At 48.0% G+C, this 21869-nt stretch overlaps 1 protein-coding gene and 1 long non-coding RNA gene across 10 annotated transcripts in view; one reads left to right on the top strand and one right to left on the bottom strand.

Moving 5' to 3' along the window:
- Positions 1-2643: 2643 nt before the first annotated feature.
- PDZK1 (PDZ domain containing 1) overlaps positions 2644-21869 on the top strand; it is a 35652-nt gene continuing 16426 nt past the window's right edge. The window contains exon 1 of one of the 9 annotated variants that reach the window (XM_032464435.1): positions 2644-2661. Coding sequence is in view for 1 of the 9 variants with exons in the window: in XM_006172749.3 (XP_006172811.2) it covers positions 12664-12703 (40 nt within the window). In the remaining 8 variants the exon portion in view is untranslated. Of the gene's footprint in view, positions 2662-8350; positions 8624-9055; positions 9147-12400; positions 12419-12469; positions 12704-16781; positions 16799-20227; positions 20246-21869 lie in introns of those variants that run through there. The other 8 variants (XM_032464433.1, XM_032464432.1, XM_014551631.2 and 5 more) reach the window with 8 other exon arrangements.
- LOC116658765 lies at positions 2984-21305 on the bottom strand. The gene is made up of 3 exons (XR_004314067.1): positions 21284-21305; positions 4476-4486; positions 2984-3110 (listed from the first exon to the last, which is right to left on the bottom strand). It is a non-coding gene; the product is annotated as an uncharacterized LOC116658765 (long non-coding RNA).

Genomic DNA, 21869 nt, shown 5'->3' on the forward strand with positions numbered 1-21869 from the left:
GAGAAAATGTATGTAGAACAATTAGCACGGCGCTTGGCACGTGGTAAGTAGTCAGTAAATGTTGGCTGTTTTCCTTTTCTCCATGGGAGTCCATTAGATCTCTGAAAAAAGCTAATCATTCTAACTGACATTTCTCCTTTCTGGGCTAAATATCCTCAGATTCTTCAACTATTCCTTCTGGCACAGGGTCAATATTTCCTTCATGCTTGTCACTCTCCTCCAGCAAGAGTCTGGTTTGTACAGTCCCCATGTCACGTGTGTATGGAGCTCAGACCCGCCACCTGCCTCAGCAGAGTCAGAACCTTGTCTCTAGCTTTTGTGACTAGTTCCCACGTTTCACTCCACCAGCTCAGGTTTTTAAGCAATGAAGATGCCAGAGGGCACTTCTGCATGTAGAGAAAATTCTGTTATTGTGTCACACTTCCCCCCTGAAGCTCGCCTGGCTGTATCCATGCATGGCTCCTCCTGTGTGTGAGTCTGCGGGGCACTGGTTGGGGAGAGCACCTGTGATCCTTGGCCTGATCTGAGGCTTACATTTGCTTTGCAGCTGGTGTGACAGTCAGCAGTCCAGGTGACAGCCCATGTGAGGAAGCACACTAGAGGCCGACAGAGGAAAGGCATCTAAACCCCTTCTCTGCCTTGGCCTCAGCCCCTCCTGGCTCATTGGGCCTGGTAGGAGACTCAGTGTACTCCCTGGGGAAGGGTGAACTGACCCCTCTGGAACGGCCAACAGTTTCTGGAAGGAAGCCAAACCTCAGGGCCAGAGGGCACTTAGAGCAAAGCTGTGTAGGCATTTCAGCCACTGTCCCCGCTGGCTTCTTGCCCAGAGTTCTTGGTAATATCATATGAGGGGGGAGTCATATGAGGACTGTTTTATTGTGGGGCCAGGGTGTGGGTATCAGGGTGACTGGGCAGAGGCCCCGGGAAACAGGCCCCTCTCAGTGTCAATTCTAATTTCCAGTTTGGAATAGGTGGCTTACAGGGAAAATTGGCCTCAAGTTCTGTCTTTTTGAAAAGAAGGCAGAGAAAAATCTGCCCAAGTCACCGTGGTGTCCTGGAGAGTCTGTCTTATCTCTCCCTGGTCACTGAGGACACCAGGTTGCCCCGCAGCCGGGCCTCCCTCCTGCAGAAGTCCTGGCTCAGCGGCCCGAGCTCTGCCCTCTGCTCCACACCGATTCACACGGGGATAACCTGAGTTTCTCTGGGACACAACAGCCTGGTGGCGGGAATGGCTACAGTCACAGCTCTGTCTGCCCTCTGGGCTGGGGTGTCCCCTCACCACCACCTCAGAGGCACACTGTGATGTGTGAACAAACAGGAAGGCGACTCCACTCTGCAGCTCACTGCCTCTCGGAGGCCAAAGTCACACAGCACGTGGCTCTGTGGCTGCAGGTCCGTGTCCTCCCGGGCTGATCTCCTCAAGAGCCGCCCCACAAGCTGCAGGCCTGGGGCTCCAGCCCTGAGCACCCCTCTGAGGCTCCTGCCAAGCTCTGTCTTCGGCTGAAGCAGTTGAGCAAACCAGCCTCCCACATTTTGTGACACCCGAACTTCTTCCCACAGCCACTAGGAACCCCAGGCCTTCCTACTACCTAAGTCTTTGAATCCGGGACTTAACATTTTGTTCCCCGGAATATTTCCTGTCTGATCCAGGGGAAAGGAAAAGACAGAGTTGAGCAAAGACTCCGCCGCTGGGGCGGCTGCAGGCGCTCGCGGAGCTGGCTGGGCACAGACGCCGTCCTCGCCGTAAGGCAGACCCGATGGGGTTATCCTTCAGCTGACGTGGCCTTCTGAGAAGAAGACGTACTTTCTTTAGTGGAGAATGAAGGCAAACATTGTGGGGTTTTCCTGGCATGTTGGAATCTAAGCAATGGGGAACATCAGGGTGCATGTGGACTCGGTTCTTCTGTGAACTAGAGCGTCCGGGCGGATCAGTCTGCCCCGAGGGAGGCGACACTCTGAGGTGGGGGTGCCGTTTGTGTCCTGCCACAGACCCGGGCTCCCTAGGCCGTTCCCACTCTTGATTCCCTCTCAGTGACCCTTCACCCCTGGATGAGATGGTCCCCAGCCTCTGTGGGAGGCTGGAGTCAGGTTGAGTCTGCGGCCTTGAGATCCTGGCACTTCCCTTGCTGTTCTCCTGTCTCCAAGCTTGTCCCTTTGGGGCCCCTGAGAAGTTGACTCTTTAAGACAAGGTCCACATTTCTGAAGGACCATCAATCCTCCATTTCTGTGTCTTTCAGAAGAGGCAAGTAGAGACCCTAATCCCTGCACCAAGAGTGCCCAGACTTCGGTACATTCAGGAACCCTTGACATGGCCTGTTTTTGCTCTGCACCTCAGCTTTTCTTTCAATGGAAAAATACTGTGTGTTCTGACCCCTCGGTGGGGAAAAGGAAGAGGGAGCGAATGACTACTAAAGCATCCTTGCAGCCAGCTTGCAAGTGTTAGTAAGTCACAGCTCTCCAGGAGTGCTCAGGCCTGCCCTGACCTGCTACCTGCCTCCTGAAAAAACCAGAAAGTTTAGATCAGCAGTCGTGTGGGGCCACAATGTGGGAAGCAGCCAAGGAGCTTGGCTCTGCTCTTCCTCCTGCCCGTTGCCTCGTACTGCTGTGGCACGTTTATCTCAGGGCTGCACCTGGACCCTGGCCTAATAAATTCCTCCAAAGGTATGCAGACTACACAGACTGCTTCTTCAGGTGTTGGATGAGGCCAGGGTAACATAGGGAATAAAAGGGGAGATTGTCATAAACATTGACTCAGGTCAGGGACAGAAAACCACTGGAGCTTAAAATGCAAGGCTCTGAGTAAGTTAATGAGCTACTAAAAAGACAAGGCAATGCTACCATTATCAGATCTGAAGCTGGAGTAAAAATTTAGGCATATAAGAATAGGCCTCAAATGTGAAGGGGGGAGGCTGGAATTTTGTACTAAGCCAGGCAGACTGGTGTAGTCGGAAGGACATTAGACTTTGAATTTCTTTTATTGATTTATAATATTGTATTAGTTTTAGGTGTATAACAGTGATTCAATATTTTTATAGATTATACTCCATTTAAAATTATTATAAAATAATGGCCATATTTCCCTGTGCTGTAAAATGTATCTTTGTTGCTTACTTATTTTCTACATAGTGGTTTGTACCTCTTAACCCCAGACCCCTATGTTGCCCCTCGCCCTCCCCTCTCCCCACTGGTAACCACTGGTTTGTTCTCTGTATCTGTGAATCTGTTTCTGTTTTATACATTCATTTGTTTTAATTCTTAGATTCTACATATAAGTGATACTACACAGAATTTGTCTTTCTCTGTGTGACTTATTTCACTAAGCGTAATACTCTCTAGGTCATCCATATCGTTGCAAATGGGTGTATTTCACTCCTTTCCATGGCTGAGTAATTTTCCATTGTATATACTACGTCTTTTTCCATTCATCTGTGGATGGACCCTTAGGTTGCTTCCATATCTTGTCTATTGCAGGTAAGGCTGCTATGAACATTGGGATGCACGTATCTTTTCAAATTAATGTTTTTATATTCTTCAGATGTATGCCTAGTAGTGGAATTGCTGTATCGTATGGCAGTTCTATTTCTAGTTTTTTGGAGGAAACTCTGTACTGTTTTTCGTAGTGGCTGCACCAATTTACGTTCCCACCAACAGTGCACTAGGGGCCTCTTTTCTCCACATGCTCATCGATATTCATTATTTGTAGACTTTTTGTTGTTGGTCGTTTTGACAGATGTGATGTGAGATCTCATTGTGGTTTTGACTTGCAATTCTCTGATGATTAGTGATGTGGAGCATTCTTTCACGTGCCTGTTGGCCATCTATATATCTTCTTCGGAAAAATGTCTGTTCAGGTCTTCTGCTCATTTTTTAATCAGGTTGCTGATTTTGATATTGAATTGTATAAGCTATTTATTTATTGTGGACATTGATCAGTCATCATTTCCAAATATTTTCTCCCATTCAGTAGTTTGTCTTTTCATTTCATTTTCCTTTACTGTGCAAAACTTTTAAGTTTAATTAGGTCCCATTTGTTTATTTTTGCTTTTGTTTCTTTTGCTTTAGGAGACAGATCCAAAAAAAAAATATTGCTATAATTTATGTCAGATAGTGTTCTACCTGTGTTATCTTCTAGGATTTTTATGGTTTCAGGTCTTTCATTTAGGTCTTTAATCCATTTTGAGTTTATTTTTTTATATGGTGTTAGAGACTGTTCTAGTATCATTCTCTTACATATAGCTATCTGTCTTCCAAAGCAAAAGAATTATTATGTTAAGATATGTTCCCTCTATACCAACTTTGATGATAAGTTTTTTTTAAATTGAAGTATAGTCAATTTACAATGTTGTGTCAATTTCTGGTGTACAGTATAAGGCTTCAGTCATACATGAACATACATATATTCATTTTCATATTCTTTTTCACTGTAAGTTACTAAAAGATGTTGAACATAGTTCCCTGTGCTATACAGTATAAACTTGTTGCTTATCTATTTTATATATATTAGTTAGTATCTGCAAATCTCAAACATCCAATTTATCCCTTCCCACCCCTTCCCCCCTCTGGTAACCATAAGTTTGTTTTCTATGTCTGTGAGTCTGTTTCTGTTTTGTAAATAAGTTCATTTGTCTTTTTTTTAGATTCCACATATAAGTGATATCATATGGTATTTTTCTTTCTCTTTCTGGCTTACTTCACTTAGAATAACAATCTCCAGGGGAGGGGAGTGGGAAGGGACAGACTGGGAGTTCAAAATTTGTAGATACTGACAGGCATATGTAGAATAGATAAACAAAATTATACTGTATAGCACAGGGAAATAATGTGTAAGATCTTGTGGTAGCTCACAGTGAAAAAGAATGTGGCAATGAATATATATATGTTCATGTATAACTGGAAAATTGTGCTCTACTCTGGAAACTGACACAACATTGTAAACTGACTATAACTCAATTTAAAAAAAAAAGAATAACAATCTCCAGGTCCATCCATGTTGCTGCAAATGGCATTGTTTAATTCTTTTTATGGCTGAGTAGTATTCCATTGTATAAATATTGCTAGCTCATCAAGTTTCACCCCCAAACAAACATATAACCAAACAATCCCCATGGGAAGTTTGATTGGAAATACATTAATCTGTAGATCAACTTGGAGAGTATTGACGTCTTAACAGTTCTGAAGTTTCAATCCATGGATATGGTAAAATCTTCATCTACTTATGTTTTCTTTAGTTGCTCTCAAGGATGTTTTATGGTTTTCTACCGGTATGCAAAATACTGGTCCCCTCAGTTTGGGGGGAGTCTGGGCTGAGCTTGGGGCAGCTGGCCCTAGGCAGGTCACTCCAGCTGTGAAAAGCCTCGTCTGTTTACCCCAGTGAACTAGACAACTATTGTCAGTTTCTCTGTATGACAGGTGGGGAAATACTGGGAAGCACTGGGACGTCTTTCTAGTTTTCTGTTCCTGACCACTTACAATAAATTGCCGTGTCGTGTGCGGGAAAGAATGCCATCCATAACACCCACCAACCCCCTGAGTCCCTGAGCTGCCCACCATTTGCCCCAGCCCGTTTGTTTCCATGAGCTGGTTTGTACAATGTGTGCCCATAAGTTAAGAGGGTATAGTCTTGCAAAAACAATAATGTTGTTATGTACTGAGCATTTACCAGGTTCTGGGTGATCTACAAATGTCTTCTGAAGTCTCCAAGAAATCCTCTGAGGTTGTTAGTATTCTGTTTCACAGAAGAAAAAGCTGGAGTTTTGAGAAGCAGAGGAACTGCTAAGTGGTAGAAACATTTCTGGGAACATGGCAACTAGATCATCTGAAAACACTTTCTCTTCAAAGCTCACAGAAACACTGGGGAAACTAGAGCAAACTTTTTTTTTGAAATAGGTTGTTGAACTTGGAAGAAAGGAAAGAAATCACTAAGGTCCAGAGAAAGATCTTCTCTAAGTGAAGAGAAAGCTGAAAACCAGTTATCAAGCAGTTTGTTTTCCCAGGGTCACTTTGGGACAGGAGAGAAGGCCCAGGAACTGAGACAGGGCTTAGAGCCCGACCCTCAGGAGGCTACACTCTCAGGGAAAGGTTTGGGGTCAGATCCGGTCTTGTTGGCAAAAGGAGAGTCATTTATTCGCTCACACATTCAATGACATTTTGGAAAGCCTGCTGCTATAAATGCTGGGCTTGTGTTCCAGGCACTTGGGGTACAGCGACAACACAAATATAGATCCCTGCCTCTGGAGAATTTGTATTCTGGTGGGGAAGGGACAAAATAATTAATAAACAGAATAGGTAAGCATGATAAAAGGAGATGCGTTTATTGAAAAAAACAAAGCGGGGAGAAATGGATCAGGAATAACAAGGGAATCACTTACCTTGGCCTGGACTCCGGGGAGAAAGAACCCTCTCCTGCGAATTCTCAGCCACAGATCTGCCTTTAGGAGGCACTTTTGTGCTAACTGACATTAAGTACTTGCAGAACCTCAAAACACTAAGGCAAGTAAGGAACATAAATTGGCCCTAGGTTTTTGGTGCCTTTCCACATTATTCTAGGGGTATGGAGAGGCACTGCCTGACGAACACAAAAGGAACCCCTCCACCCAGGCTGCCAAGGGTTCTCCAGACAAAGCCCAAATTGAGCTCACGATGAAAAATATAAAAAACTCTTCATAGCAGATTCAGGATTCAATTCAGTGTCTGTTTGATCCCAAATCCCATGCTCATACCTTATCTCCATGCCCTCTGCAGAGGCACCCGGACTTCTACCACACATCCTGTGGGCCAGACCCACAGCATGTAGGCTCACAGAGCCTTAGGGTTGGAAGTGACCCAAGAAATCGCCTACTCCAATCTCCTGACAATGCAGGACATCTTTCTGTAACATGACACAGATCACCATCAGCCTCTGCTGAGCACCTGCAGGGAAGGAGCGTACATTCCTTCCCCGGAGAGTGGGAGGTCTCACTGCAGAGGCCAAACAATTCTACCTAAGGAGACTGACAGGCTCCTTAGTCCTTCTGGGCCAGGAGATCTCGGGCAGGATAATTAACCAGCTGAACTTAAGCCTTCTTATCTGTAAAATGGGGGTACTGTCTCAGAAGATCGTGCTGAGGCTTAACAGAGCAGTAGATACACGACAGATAATGTTATTCCCCCCTCTCTTTAATGTCTGTAAGTGATCAGTGAAAAGACTCACTCTGCTTTGCACGAGCCAGATCAGATCCACTTACAGGCATGAGATTTTTTAAAATTCAAATTTTAGGGAGGGCAATTCTCATTCAGTTCAACATGACAGTGGGAAAGAGTTTTGCATTAAAACAAACAAACAAACGATTGCTCATTTCTATTTAATTTTCAACCCACACCATCTCTGCATTTTGAGGCCTCTTCTGTGGCGGGTTTGAAAGCTTGTGGCTATTTATTCCATCTGGGATGGGATGCAGGGCGAGTCTGAGAGCCTTAACTGGGGACTAAGTGTAAGCTTCACTGCGAAGTCTGACTTCTTTTTTGGTCATCCAACTTTTTTATTTTACAGATTCAAGAATAAATTTTACTGACTTAGGCTCCTTAATTAAAAACTGAAGGAATTACTTAAGTGCAATATAACTCATGTGTTTTAAGTGTAGGGTTTGATGAAATCTGGTAGTCACAGACAACTGCACAGCCACTCCAAACTCAAGATACAGAACAAATCCTTCACCTTAAAAGTTTCCCTTTTAGGCCTCTGATTTTAAGAGGGACATTGGCAAATTGGCTGGGACCCAGGGTGAGAAGTCTTGAAGTCCTGGCATAGGCCGGTCACCTCAAGGAATGAGGGGCCTCCACTGACTCACCGAGGAAGGAAGGTCTGCAGGGGACACGGCGCTCAGACATTTGAGGAGCTGCTGTGCAGAAGAAACGGGAGACAGCGTAGCTCATAGGGGGCTTCTGCTTAGGGGCAGAAGCGAGAGATATTTTGTTTCAACATAAAACGCTTTCGAAAAACAACATAACAACTATTTACAGATGTGAAGGTGAGTGAGAAGCAGAGTTAAAAATCAATTACTCTAGACCCAGCACTTGGGACGTGGCGAAGTCAGAATGTGAACCGCAGCGTTCTGATCTTCATTCCAGATCCTCCCACCCACCCTTCCCCTGCGGAAGCTCCGCCGGAGGCCCGGGGGCCTGGGCTCGAGGCGGAGACTCCCGGATTGGGGTCAGCGGCTCAGATGTTTGTCATTTTCCACCGTCTACCCTCGGACTTGGGCAGAGCCTTCCCGGGGAAGACAGGAAGCCCTCCGAGCGTGGGTGGAGGAGGGCGAGGCGGCTGCGTCCTCCCTGCCGGAGCAGCCTCGTGCCCCGATTCGCCGTGTGGGCCCAGCAGCCAGGCCAGCGGGGAGCCCAGCGCTCTCCGCCTGCGTGGGCGCTGCTCCTGCCCCGGGGCTGGGGGCCCGGCAGCGGGGGGGACGCGCCTGCCACCCACGCGGCTGGGCTGGCCCGAGAGGCTGTGAGCTTGGGGAGGGAAGGCAACTGTCCAGAGGTGGGAGGACAGACACAGAGCCCCCTCGGGTGGGAGAGGAGGAGGGGCAGAGGGTGTAAGACAAGAGGAAGGGCTGGGGCGTCAGCGGCTCAGCGTCTGGGGAGCCCGCAGGTAAGAGCTCGAGCTCACAGCGGGAGGGGAAGGGTGGGCCTTGAGGGACTTCGCTCCATTGCATGGGGCTTCCTGGCTGGGCAGCACCGGTTACCGCTCCGCAGGAAGACCTCAGGGCGGGAAGATGCTCAGGTGATGGTCCTCCGCCAGGCCCTTGGCCTGGGGGCCCGGGAGGACCCTCAGGCAGTGGGCTTTGGCTGGGTGTGACCCAGGCATCTGCGGAGGAAGGCGCCTGTCCTCCCTGCTTCTCTCCCCTCCTCTTCTCCGGGAGGGGCCGGCCATGGGCGGCCCCCTGCATCGTTAGGCAGGTGGGCCAGAGTGTCGGGTTCACTGAGGGTTTTTCAGGTCCGCTCAGCTAGCAGGAAGCAGGACAGAGGTCACTTGAACTCAGACCACAGTCCCTGTTAAATACATCAGCTTTTAAATCAACCTTTGTTCAAAGTCCAGTGAGTTCCAAGACTAGACTCAACAGCAGAGCGAATTCCCCAGTGAACCCCGCAGCTCGTCTTCCTCCGGGATCCAGGTAGGAACTGACTGTGTCCCCCTAACTGAGGGCACTGGCCACCTGGGCCCGAACCACCTTCGTTTTTCTTTTTCCTTTTCTAAGCAGTAGTGGCTGTCCAGGTCAGAAGAGAGGCTCGTGGGTAGGGAGCCAGGCCCCTTTGGTGGTGGTGGGGTCGAGGCCTGAAGGATTGCTGCCCTCTGAGTTTCCCTCTGCTTGAGATGCCCCGACCCTTGCGGGTTAGGGTCTGCTTCAGGAAGGAATTGATAAACTGATTCTCAGAAAAAGCTTTCCCAGGATTGCACGGGGGGGGGGGGTGTTGATGTGCAGTCACAGGGAGTGTGACAACAGACCTCCCGGGTCACTGGGGGGCTACTTGCAGGGACTTCCCACTATACACAGGCTTTGGAATTAGGGATTTTCTTATGGAAACAGCCCTTAAAGGAGATACTGTCTCACTGGATAATAAAGACAGGGGTCTCTCCTCTTTTCATCACGTTGTAGCACTAAGAATTGAGGAAAAACAGTGGATTTTTAGGCTGGCTGAATTTTAAAACCCAGATCCCCAGTTTCTACCCTTTGGAGTGTCAGGTTCTTTGGCTCTTGTGAGGTCCTGAAAAATCCTTTCTTTTTTTTTTTTCTTTTGACATCTTCCCCCCTCCCCCGCCCAGGTGATTCTTGGGTGCAGGTAGTTTTGGGAGCCACTAGTAGCTTATTTCCTACACAGAGGAGGGGTCAAGGGACTTAAATGTGACTGTCATCTGAGGTCAGCTTCCCAGCTTAAGGAGACTCCCGGTCTGGGCTGGCTTTGTAAGCATACATTCCTGCTACAGTCCCTGCAGCGTTGCACCCACGAGCTCTCAGTCCCATATCCAAAAGTCATAGGGGCTCTTTGTCTCAGGACACGGTTGTCTAGTCATCTGGAGTCACATGTTCTTTCCTGCAGCAAATAACTCAGGGACTTTGAGTTTGTGTGTTATGACAGAGTAAATTGTTCTTATCTTTGACTCTTATTTATTCTTTGCACCATAAACCATGAAGTTGCTGGTAATGATGCCCTATGTTCATAGGCCCCTGGCGCGACTGCTCTTCCCCTCCCGGGGAAAGACCATGCAGCGGATTACAACAACCTGGGTTTTGACTGAGTTGTTAGTGACGGACCATTAGACAAGTCACTTCGTCACATGCAGCTTCAATTCCATTGTCTATCAAGCCTCTCGTCTTTTCCCCAAGGCTGAATTGAAAATGAAATTATAAATGTGTTTGAGCATAAACACAAATGTGCTTACATTGCAAATGTGTGGATCCAAAGACTTTGGGGAACAGTGGGAAGGAACAGCCTTTGGTCAGCAGGGAGATCTTGTCTTGTCTTTTAATCTCATTGAGCCTCTGTTTAGTCACATATAAATAAAGAGTTGGGATGAGATGATCGCTAAGGTCCTTTTCAGCCCACCAGGTATTATAGATCCTGGAGCTTTGAAGTCTGGACCCTTCTTCTCATCTGGGTCTGAATTCAGAAATGAGCTCCCCAGGAATGGCTTTGAAACTCAGCCTCCTCCTCCCTCCTCAACACCATATCGCATCGTTTGTAGCCTTTGTCATCAGCAATCATCTTGTTTACTTTTTGTCATCTTTGCCAGGTGTTACAGGCTCCAAGAGAGCAGGGGTCTTGTCCTTTGTGTTACCTCCTGTGATCCCGGCTCTTAGAAGGGCCCCTGGCATAGAGGGGTTGCTTAGATATTCTGATGAGTGGAAGCTGCTGTCGCAGGGAAGGGGCTACAAGAATAGAACCAGGATGTTTGGATAAGCTGCTCTTGCCAGAGAGAAGGCTGAAGGACTCTGATACTCTCTCAGGCCCCTGAGGTCCTGAGTCTGATGGAGGGGGAGTGGGCATCTATGGTCACACCTTGATTAAACGATTTTCTCATTTGTTGCATGGGAATTTGATGAGAGTAGCAAGTTAGAGCTCGAGTATTTTCCTGAAGATCTCAGCAGCTCTCTTTCTCGGACCTTCATGAGGGTCTCCCCAGATCTCGTTCATCTCTCTGCCTGGTGGGTATCACGGCTAAATGATTGAGAATGAAAAGCCTGAAACCCAGAGCACTAACTCACTAAATCTCGATTTCCTCATCAGTCGAATGGGCATCGTGGAACCTGATTCCCGATGTTACGAGGAGTCCATGGGACGATGCCCAGAGAGCCTAGTGCACGCTCAGCACTCCTGTTCTGATGATCTTCAGGCAGCTTGCTGATGGGCATGAGCCAAGGGAGGGAAGGCGCCCAGGCAGTGGCAAGGGGTCGTGATAAACACAAAGGATAGCCCCTATGGGGGAGGGTATAGCTCAAGTGGTAGAGCGGGTGCTTAGCATGCACGAGGTCCTGGGTTCAATCCCCAGTCCCTCCTCTAAAAATAAATAAATAAGTAAACCTAATTACCTCCCCTGCCCCCCAAAAAGATTAAAAACAAAAAAGACAGCCCCTAGTCTACTCAATGGCGTCTCTGGGAGGTTCACCCTGGTCTGAGAGGGCTACCAGCTCCTGAGGCTCTGTAAACCCTGCAGCTCCTCTGCAGAACGGAGTCCAAGGTGCTTCGGTCTAACCAGACCTGCTTCTTACTGTCAACATATGCCTGCTTCTGGGCTTTCAGAAACTTTCAGCATCCCCTTAAATTTTTAGAGCCTTTTTCTTCCTTTGAAGATGGGCCGTTGGGATTCCATGAGAACTCATAAAGGGTGCCTAGGCTCAATACCTATGATAACAGTAGCAAAGATTTTCTTTTCAAGATTCTAGCTCCTGTATTGGGTAGTTGTGTCTGAAACATTCTTCACTGTGCCCTGGGCTCTATGAGGGCAGAACAATGTCTAATCTGGGTTGAGCCTCGGTATCTGCCTCACAGGAGGGACTGATTTATGAGTTATTGATTATATAAATGATCCTTGACATTTAGAGGATGGAGTGATTCCTTCAGACGGCGCTGACTTGGAAAGGGTTGGTGTGTAACCTAACATCTGAGCTGAGCCTTGAACATGGGTAGGTCTTGGATTTATTCACTTGGAAAAAGTGTTTGCTTAGGCCCTTCTATGAATAAGTTACCAAAGGAGGGTGTTTCCGGCCGAGCATGTGGCGTGAGCGAAGGGCAGGCTGGGTGGGGGTGACCACACATAGGCTGGTTTCATGCCTGCTGGGAGCCAGAGGGGAATGAGGGGATTGTGTTGAGCCGCAAAGACTGAGCAAGGAGTCTGGACTTCAGTTTCTTGAATGACTTCTTGAAGTTATTTTTAGAGACTCACATGGTGAGAGCAAGATGAGGAAGTTTGTCTTGAGGCAGTGACTGCGGAAGACTGGGGGCTGGAGGACTCTGGGACACGGGAAAAAGTGAGGGAGTAGAAATGCAAGTTCACAGGGTCTTGTAAAATGAGGCGTCAGTTTCAGGAGACACTCTTGCTCTGCCCCCCCCCCCCAATCCCTCGCGGGATGGTTTGGCTCTGTCAGCAGCACAAGGGTGACCTTCCTCGGAGGGCATGTCTGATTCCACGCGATGTCGACTCCGTCTCTCTCCCAGCCTGCAGAACCCTTAGGTAAGCAAGGAAAGTGGGGAAGGCCTTGAGCTCCAACCAGGAGTCCTGCCACAGGGGACAAAGTGTCATCATGATGGATGGTCAGGGGGAGCGGCATTTAGTACCAGCAGTCCACACGAACTGCGAGGTAAGCAGATGCCACTCTATCATAAATGAGAAATAAGAACTACCCACTGGGCCTGTGATCTCTCTATTCCATTGGAACACATGTCATTAATTTCCCACACCTGACATCGGCTGCTGGCTAAGACCAAACAGTAACCGTCACAGGGGGAAATACAGTTAGTAAAAACATATTTTTGGGCCCTATTTACTTTTTCTATTTTTGATACTAATTTAAAACAAATATACTTGAGCGTTTGAATTTCCAAACCTCTTGCTTTTCGAAGGAGAAATCCACGTGGCTTAAATATTATCTGCAGCAAAAATACAGGATCTGCTCTACATTTTTGAAGGTAGTGTATTTTTGAAGAAGAATGAAAGTGAATTGCGTTTATCTCCTCCTTGTTCAAGACACCTGCCCATAGCAGCTGAGATACAGGAGGGTTTCTTTTATGATGTTGGAAGAAACAGCGCGTGCCCAGGCTCTGAGGCGCAGGCAGGAAGCCCACGGTCGGGGCTGACGGCTGCGGGGAACTCCGCCTATAGCTGCCGACTTAACATCTGTTGTGGGCCACGAGGGGGCGGCCGGTCCGTGAGCCAGTGGCATGTGGGTTGCTAAAGGAATTTACCAGAGATGAAGTATGGGAGTAGAAAGGAGTTTATTAGGGAACACTGCCATAGCCCACAGTGGGCCACACAGACGAGAGAGGTCTGCGTGAGCCCTGAGGGCCTGTCACTGGGGGTTTTATAAGGTCGGGTCGCAGGGTGCCTGATCGGCTTGTGGGCAAGTCTGATTGGTTGTGGGTGAGGTGAAAGGTTTAGGGTGAGGTGCGGTGGGGTTTATGGCTCTGATAAGGTGAGCATTCCCCGGGGCTATTAGTTTGTTAGGGGAAACACGCCCAGCAAAGAATGTCAGACATCTGAGAGCCCAGTGGGGGTTGTCGGACTTTGAAGGGCATCCACTGGCCCAGCAACATCCCGCCTCTAGCAACTGTATTTTTCCAACAAAAGCCTAGTGATGTCTTTGTGTTACTCAGTGAGCAGGTGTGTGTCTGCTGGAGAAGCTGCGTTCCTTGCGGGGCTTGATGTGCCGAGGCGCCTGGCCGGGCTTCTGGGGAGTGTTGCTTTCTCCTCGCTGAAGTTCAAGGTGTTTTCTAGACCAGCATGGAGTTCAGTGCAAAGCGAGTAACATTCAGGTTGAACGTTACCCGACAGCTCCTGCGTGCTCTTCCCCTCGTGCCTGGATGAAACAGAAACAATTTACCCTGTGGTTACATCCCAGGTTGTACAATCAAATATCCTTCTCCTGTGGCAGTCCCTAGGGTTAAATATTGTTAAACATTGTCTTGCTAAGTTTTTGCTTTTAGTTTTTCATGGCTCGGGTGTTGGTTGCATAAGTGCCTTGTGAGGAGAGGCTATGTTTTCTTTGTAGTCCGATGCTCACTGCATCATTGATTCCTCACTATTAGGTAAGATGGTGGTGGGTCCAGAGTACTCGTGACTAACGGTTGTGGGTTACTGGATTTATACCGTGATCCTACGGCATCCTAGATTTGAGGAGATAGGCAAAGAAGACAGTGCTGGGGTTCTTTCTTCCCTTACGGTAGTCACTGCAGCTGGCTGTCACTGGTGACCAACCCCTTCTGATTTTCCCCACCAAGCAGAATGTTTTGTATCCCACATCCTTCCTCTGATCTTTTGGAAATCCAGTGACGTTGTCTTCCCTGGTGAGAGAACCTGTTCACTGGTTCCTCCCTGGTGACCGGGATCTATGCATACAGACATGTGTCTCAGGTGGTGCTTCCCTCACTCCGTCTTCTCCACCCTCGTCTGTCCCTCGGGTCTCTTGACTGGTGTACCTTGTACTCACGTCTGTCAGAGCTGGTCTCTCCATGTGTTGGGACTCTCTGGCCAGCTTAGTTCTATAGAAGCTCCCGGGAATCCTCTACCTCCTGGATATGTGGCATTGGATTCTACTTTTGTAATTCCCTAGCTTTCAGACTACGTGATACTTCTGGATTCAGGGAAATCTGAGTTCGTTATTCGAGCTTGATTTCATGGGGAACAGAATCTTCAGTCCTGACTTTTCAGCAACTGAAACAAACTTTGCAGAGGTGGTCCAGAGTGAGGAGGTGGAGAATCCCTGAACTGATGATCAAGACGCCTGCCTGTCCCTCGTCCGTCAGTCAGTCTCCTGGCTGCTTCACAAGGGAAACCAGGAGCCCGGCTCAAATGGTCTCACAGGACACGGCTTCTCATTGCAGCAGGCCTTCCGGTGTGTGCGGAGCGGGCTCTTCTGCTCCAGATACTATGCTGAGAAATTTTACATGTTTCATCTCTGGTAGTCTGTGCCTTGTCCACATGCGTTTCCTATTTTCGGTGTACTTTTATCTCCAGCTTGAAATTAAGGAAGTCACTCATGTTCTCACAGCTACCAGGTGGTGACACCAGAATCAAAAACTGGGTTTGGCTTTAAAACTCCGTTCTTTCTAATGTGCTTTACCCAGACTAGAAAGCTGAGGGAAGACGGAACTAAAAGTCCATATTCCCTTCACATCAGCCACATACCTGTATGGCTGCTTTAGACTTTTCGTTACAGGAAACTACTCTGTTCTGAACATCATTTAAGATGACTTTTCCTGTGTCAACCCATTGATTTTTTTTTTTTTAATGGAGGCACTGGGGATTGAACCCAGGACCTCGGGCATACTAAGCATGCGCTCTACCACTGAGTTATTTCCCTCCCCCCAGCCCCTCTATTTTTGAAACTGCTCCATCAGTCCCTTCTCCCTTCACCGTTCACCCTGCTAAGCCAGGCCCTGAAACACTCCATCTTTCCAACCTTAGCCTCTGGCTTCTCTTCCCCGCAAGTCACACTGGCCCCACAGTCTAACATTCTAATGAGCTCTGTGCTCATTGTGAGACAGGAGGAACGGGGCCAGGGCACGGCCGCTGAAGGAATGACGCAGCAGTTGAGGACAGGACCAACGGGTTAGAGCCAAGATGGCGGAAGACGCGACTTCCAGGAGACCTGGAGCCTCGTGGCGCTCCCACAGGTGCCACGACCGGTTCTAGGCTAACCTTAAAAGGTCAAAAAGTGGGTGGGGGCCTGATTCCTGGAAATCCCTGCCCATTCCCCGAAGTATTTGGAATAACCCTCCTACTCATGAGCGTGTGGAATTACGGAGCCCACAGAGCCTAACAGCCGCGCAGCGCGGGCGCGCGCTCTGCCTGTGGGGGCGTCTCTCTAAGTAAACTTGCTCTCACCTTGCTACGCCTGGCTCTTGAATTCTTTCCCGCGGGAGGCAAGAACCTATCCCCCGGCAGCAGGTGTACCCAGAGGCACTCTCGCCTCCCAGCCTTCTGGTTTTACGCGCGTCGTGCTCCAGCCTGGGGTGAAAGTCACCACTTCCTCCTTCTACTCCTGATGTGCGTCAGGGTGAGAAAAAGCCACGGGAGCCCATGCTGGTTGGTCTGTTGTAAACTCATGAGGTCTAGTTCTCTGTCTAATGAAAAAAGTTGTATTTAACCTAAGTTGTTTCTTAGAATTTTTCTTCTTTTTTTTAGCTGCAGTCTAGCCGATTTACAACGTCGTGTTAGTTTCTGTGAAATTTTGACTCGACCTGTTGACTCATCGTAGGGAAGCAATGCTGTGGCTTTGGACGGCCCTGCCACCTGCCAGCCCCAGGGTCCAGTCCTGTTTAGTTTACCTGAAGTTTCTTAAAACTTTGAAATAGCTGCCAGCTTTAAAAAAATGGGGACATTTCACATAAATCTAGATTTCTTGGTTCTCTTGAGGAGTCGGAAGACCCTGCACGCTGGGTCTCACTTCCTCCCAGCCGCTGTCTGCGAGGGAGGGAGGGAGCAGCGGACCCACAGGCCTCTCCTCGCCAGCTTCACAGGCTTATCAGTCTGAGCCCAGTGGATATTTTGGTTCATATTCTCAAAGTTCCCGATTTGTCTCAGTTCCTTTGCAGGAGTGATTGGAATGAGGTGAGTTGACCTCATCGTCCTATTCATCTCATTTTTCCCACTTCTCTCTCCTGCCTCAGGAGAAGTGTTCCGACTCGCCAAGGCCACGCCCCTCTCCCGTGTTCTCCGTCATCCCTTGCTGTGCCAACATTAAAAATAAAGCCATGCACCCGCCCTGCTTCCCCCTCGAGTGGCTGCCCCGGCTCCCTCACTGCTGTGTTTCGGATGTGTCTGTATTCACTGCCTCTGTTACTTACTAGTATCACTTGCTCCTTAGTCTTTTATCTGTCTCGAACTTCCTGTTTTCTAAACTTAGTGGCATTTTCTGTTTTCATTCTCCTTACCTCTCAGCATCATTTCGCGTTAACTAGCCTACCTTGAAACTCTTCTTTTGGTTTGGACCACACTCAAAAGTCTTGGCCTTCTGACTGTTCCTTCTCTGCTTTGTCGTCTTGTTGCCTAGATACAGGCCTCACCACCCGGGGCTTTATCCTTGGCCCTCTTCTTCTCATATTCTCACTCCTGGGCGTCACCTTGCACAGCCACGCAGCCTCTAGTCCACCCTCTCCTGAGCTCTAGGCCCACGGAATTAGGGCATCCCTGCAACTCAGAACTGAGAGGAGCTGGAAGCACAGCTGTGTTCTGACTGAGCTGCGACCTCAGAAGGCTGAGTCGCGCGTGGCCTGCTCTGTGCAACAGAGGCCTCTTGCTCATGATCGTGAACCCACAAGGAAGCTGCGTGGGAGTGAGGGGAGCTGTAACTAGGGAGAGTAATAGGACCTGCTGTACCTCCCGGACACTAGTCACGGGCAGTGTAAGAAAGTATTTTGGGCACCTGTCCTGTCTGAGGCCATCTCTGCGTGGAGAAATCTGAGAGCAGGATCGAAGAGTTAACACAGTATGTCACGTAGTTCCTCCACCTCTGCCCTCATGGCTGCCATGCTGGGACAGGTTCTTCACTGCCTGTGAGGAGCCTCTGACCTGGCTTACCTCCAGTGTGTCTTCGCTCCAGTCCATCCCTCCTGCCATTTCTGGAGCCCAGCTCTGATCCTGTCGTTCCTCTGATTCTCAGCCTCAAGCGGTGCCTGCTGACACCGAACTAAGGTCGGATCCCTTGGGCTGGTGTTCAAGGCCTTTGTGGTCTAACTTGTCACCCATTCCCAGTGACATGTTGGCCCTCCTTCCTTGGCTGTTCTTCAGTCTCACTGGGTTGCCAGCTATTCTTTGACCAAACCCAAGAAGTCCCCACGTCTGTGCCCGACGTCCCCACTGCTCTCTGTGTCTACAGTGTCCTCTTCCTACCTCTGTGCCTGGTGAAATCTTATCCATCTGCTGTCAATGTCCAAATCAAATCTTCCCTAATATGTGAAACTTGCCTTAATTTGCCTCATGTTGTAGGTCTTATGGTATTTATACTCTGCTCATGGTGGTAGCTATTTTTGTATTACAACTTTCCCTGCACCCCTATTTAGCTGTGAAGTCCTTGAGAATAGACGTGTTGTTTTACTTTATTCCATCAATCATTTAACAGTGTTTTGCATGTAAGTGTGAGGCAAGTATTTGTGGTGTGGACAAGTGGAATTGGGTTTGGGGTAATATGTCTTCTTGATGTTCAGTAGAAAGTTGAGGGGCCTATGTCTGTGATCCTAAACCAGCTTCACCCACTCCAGGGTGCTAACTGAGGAATCTCATTGTTTGGCCCCAGACATGAATGGAACTTGGGTTTCCACTCATAGGGTGATGGAGGAGGAGAAAAGGCCTCAATTCTTAACGTGGTTAGGTTTGGGGGGTGGGGAGGGCCCCTCAGACTTAATTCATAAGATAAAGAGCCCAAGGGAACTGTTTTCTAAAATTTATTTTTCATCTTTTAAATTTTTATTGAATTATAGTCGGTTTATAATGTGTTAATTTCTGGTGAACAGCGTAGTGATTCAGTTATACGTGTATATATTCCTTTTCATATTCTTTTTCATTCTAGGCCACTACAAGGTATTGCATACAGTTCCCTGTGCTGTACAGTAGCACCTTGTTGTTTATCTGTTTTGTATACAGTAGTGTGTGCCTGCAAATCCTAACACCCACGGCGCCTGTTAAAGGTTGTCTGCATCTGCTTGATCCTGTTCGCCTGGTTCAGAACTAGAGCATGGGGAGGGAGGCTGAGGCTCAGACTGCAGGTTGCCGCCCACTCCCGTGCTGTTGGCCAGGCAGGCCTGCGGGCAGAGCTGGATCCTGAGGACTGCGTGGGGTGACCAGTAGCCTCTCCTAACCAGGCTGTCACCTTGGTTCTCAGGTTGAGTAAAGGTGAGCTCAGGGTAGCTGTTAATAGTTCACCCAACCTTGACATTCTTCTCTGACCTGTGAGGGCGTCATCCCAAGACTGAGGGGAGAGGTGGGGCCCTCGAGCAGCCAAGGGTGGTTTTAAGCACTAGTTTCTCAAGCTAGTGGGGAATCTAAAAATGCTTATGATCAGGTTTCAAGCCTGGAAACTAAGACAGTAGATCTGAGGTGGGGCCTAAGTGTCTTTTTTTTAATTTTTATTTTTTGTAAGTCTCTGCAGGTGATTCTGAGGGCCAGCTAGGATTGAGAATTAAAATTGTGAGGTGATTGTGAATTAAATGAGATAATGTAGCATGCCTGACATGGTGAATTTTTAAGTGGTAACATGATTCATTATTGCTGGCAGCACCTGATGGTCAGATTTACACTGTCAGCTAAGTAGACCTGTTCTCTCAGGTGAAAGCAGCTGGTGCCTTGGGGCCAGGCCCGACAGCTCCCAGGACCGAGGGGCTGAACGGAGGGCCTCCGGTTCTTGCTGGCTTCGCTCTTCGAGGAGTCGTCGTTTCTTTTCCTTCCTGAGAAGAACTTGCTCTTCCCCTGGCTTGTGCTTTATCTGATGGGTAGCAATTTCAGGGTTCTTTTACAAAATACCTGGAAGCTTATAGGAGTTAGGCAAATAACTCTGTTTTAGAGAAGAAAATAATTTGGAGCACACGGTGTTCCCTTCTGTACTGGGAAGTGCTCTGTGCGCTTGTCAGGTCCCAGTGTTCCTCGGGAGATGATGGGTTTTTGATGAATTCAGTGGCTTCAGGATGCCTTCCCTCCCAGCCCTGTCCCCTGCGTGGGGTAGGCTTATGAGCATCCGAGCCCACGGCAATTTTTAATTGGACATTTCCACATGTAGCAATTACTGTGGGACAGGGGACTTTTGGACGTGCTGGGTAACAAGGCAGACACGCTTCTCAACAAGTCCCGCTGACGAGGATCAGCTGAAACGGAGTCTCTTTCCCCAGTTAGCCCTGCTCAGACAAGTCCTGCAGGCTCCAGCCCCACACACTCAGACTGAGGGAAAATGAGGCTTCTTCTCAGCCTTGGCCAACGAAGCTGGACCCTCCTGGCCTTCTGAGTCTCACTGGTGTAGCCCGGATGCCTCAGGGACAGCTCCTGCTCCGAGTGGAGCTGCTGGGGACGGTGGGTGTTGACTGGGGACCGAATCCGGGCCCATGTTGGTGGCGGCCTGGGAGCTGGGGAACCTTGGGCTACCTTGGACTTGGAGAGTCCCCTGGGTCCCCCCAGCTTTTTCTTTCCTGTGGAAAATAGCCCAGTGGCTTCAGTTCTTTCTTCTCTGGCCACATTCAGAGGTCCAGGCCTGCCCTCCTTTGTCATTATCTAGCCTTCCTGATTTCTAAACTGTACCTGCTTTTCCCTCTTGACCATGGATGTACTATTCTCTTTCTTGGTAGCAATAATCTAATCCTTTTGGAAGAAGGTAGGGGTCCAAAGCTGCGATTAATAATTAAGGTTGATTAGGGAGAAGGTAGAGCTCAGTGGTAGAGAGCGTGCTTAGCATGCACGAGGTCCTGGGTTCAATCGCCAGTACCTCCATTAAAACAAATAAATAAGTAAAAACCTAATTATCTCCCGCCAGAAAAAAAGAAAAAAAAAAAAAAGGTAAAGATTAAGGTTGATTAAAAAAACCTCCTTGGCTCTGACCCCAGATTTTTTCCCGCCCACGGCCAGCACTTTGTTCTCTTTCCCACAGACAAGCGACTTTGTTGCCAAGAATTGACTTTTTTTCCTCAGAGCTCAGAAATGGTTATGGCTTTCTTTCATTCTCAGTATTTTATTTTGGCTGTTTGACCTGGGGAACAAAGCCTACAGAAGATCTGAAGGACTCCAGCTCAGATGACCGCTGCTGTGTTGTATACACCCACAGGCCTTCACTGGCTCTGTGTCTGTCCACCGCAGGGCTCTGGTCTCTGGATTTTCTCAGGAAGCTGAAGATGGGGCCGGGGGCTGAAGAAACAGAAAACAAGATCCTTTTTTTTTTTTAATTGTTACTTTATTTACTTTTAATTTTTAAAAATTGAGGTATAGTTGATTTATATTACTTTATACAGGTGTACAATGTAGTGATTCAACATTTTGGTTGACTGTACTGCATTTAAAGTTGTTATAAAACATTGGCTGTATTCCCTGTGCTGGATAAAATATCCTGTAGCTTCTTACTTATTTTACACGTAGTAGTTTGGGCCTCTTATCCCAGACCCCTATCTTGCCCCTCCTTCTCTCTCCCCACTGGTAATCACTAGTTTGTTCTCTGTATCTGTGAGTCTGCTTCTGTTTTACACATTTGTTTGTTTTATTTTTTAGATTCCACATATAAGTGACACCATACAGTATTTGTCTTTCTCTGTCTGACTCGTTTCACTAAGCATAATACTCTTTGGGTCCACCCATGTTGTTGCAAATGGCTAAATTTCATTCTTTTTTTATGGCTGAGTAGCATTCCATTGTGTGTGTGTGTGTGTGTGTGTGTGTGTGTGTGTGTGTACACACAGCATCTTCTTTATCCATTCATCTGTTGATGGACACTTAGTTTGCTTCCATATCTTGGCTATTGTAAATAGTGCTGCTATGAACATTGGAATGCATGTATCTTTTTGAATTAGTGTTTTGTTTTCTTCAGATATATACCCAGGAGAGGGACTGCCAGATCATGTGGCAGTTCTATTTTTAATTTTTTGAGGAATCTCCATACTGTTTCCCACAGTGGCTGCACCAATTTACATTCCCACCAACAGTGTACTAGGGT

Source organism: Camelus ferus, chromosome 21 (assembly GCF_009834535.1).
Source record: "Camelus ferus isolate YT-003-E chromosome 21, BCGSAC_Cfer_1.0, whole genome shotgun sequence".
In the NCBI taxonomy this organism is placed as follows: Eukaryota; Metazoa; Chordata; class Mammalia; order Artiodactyla; family Camelidae; genus Camelus; species Camelus ferus.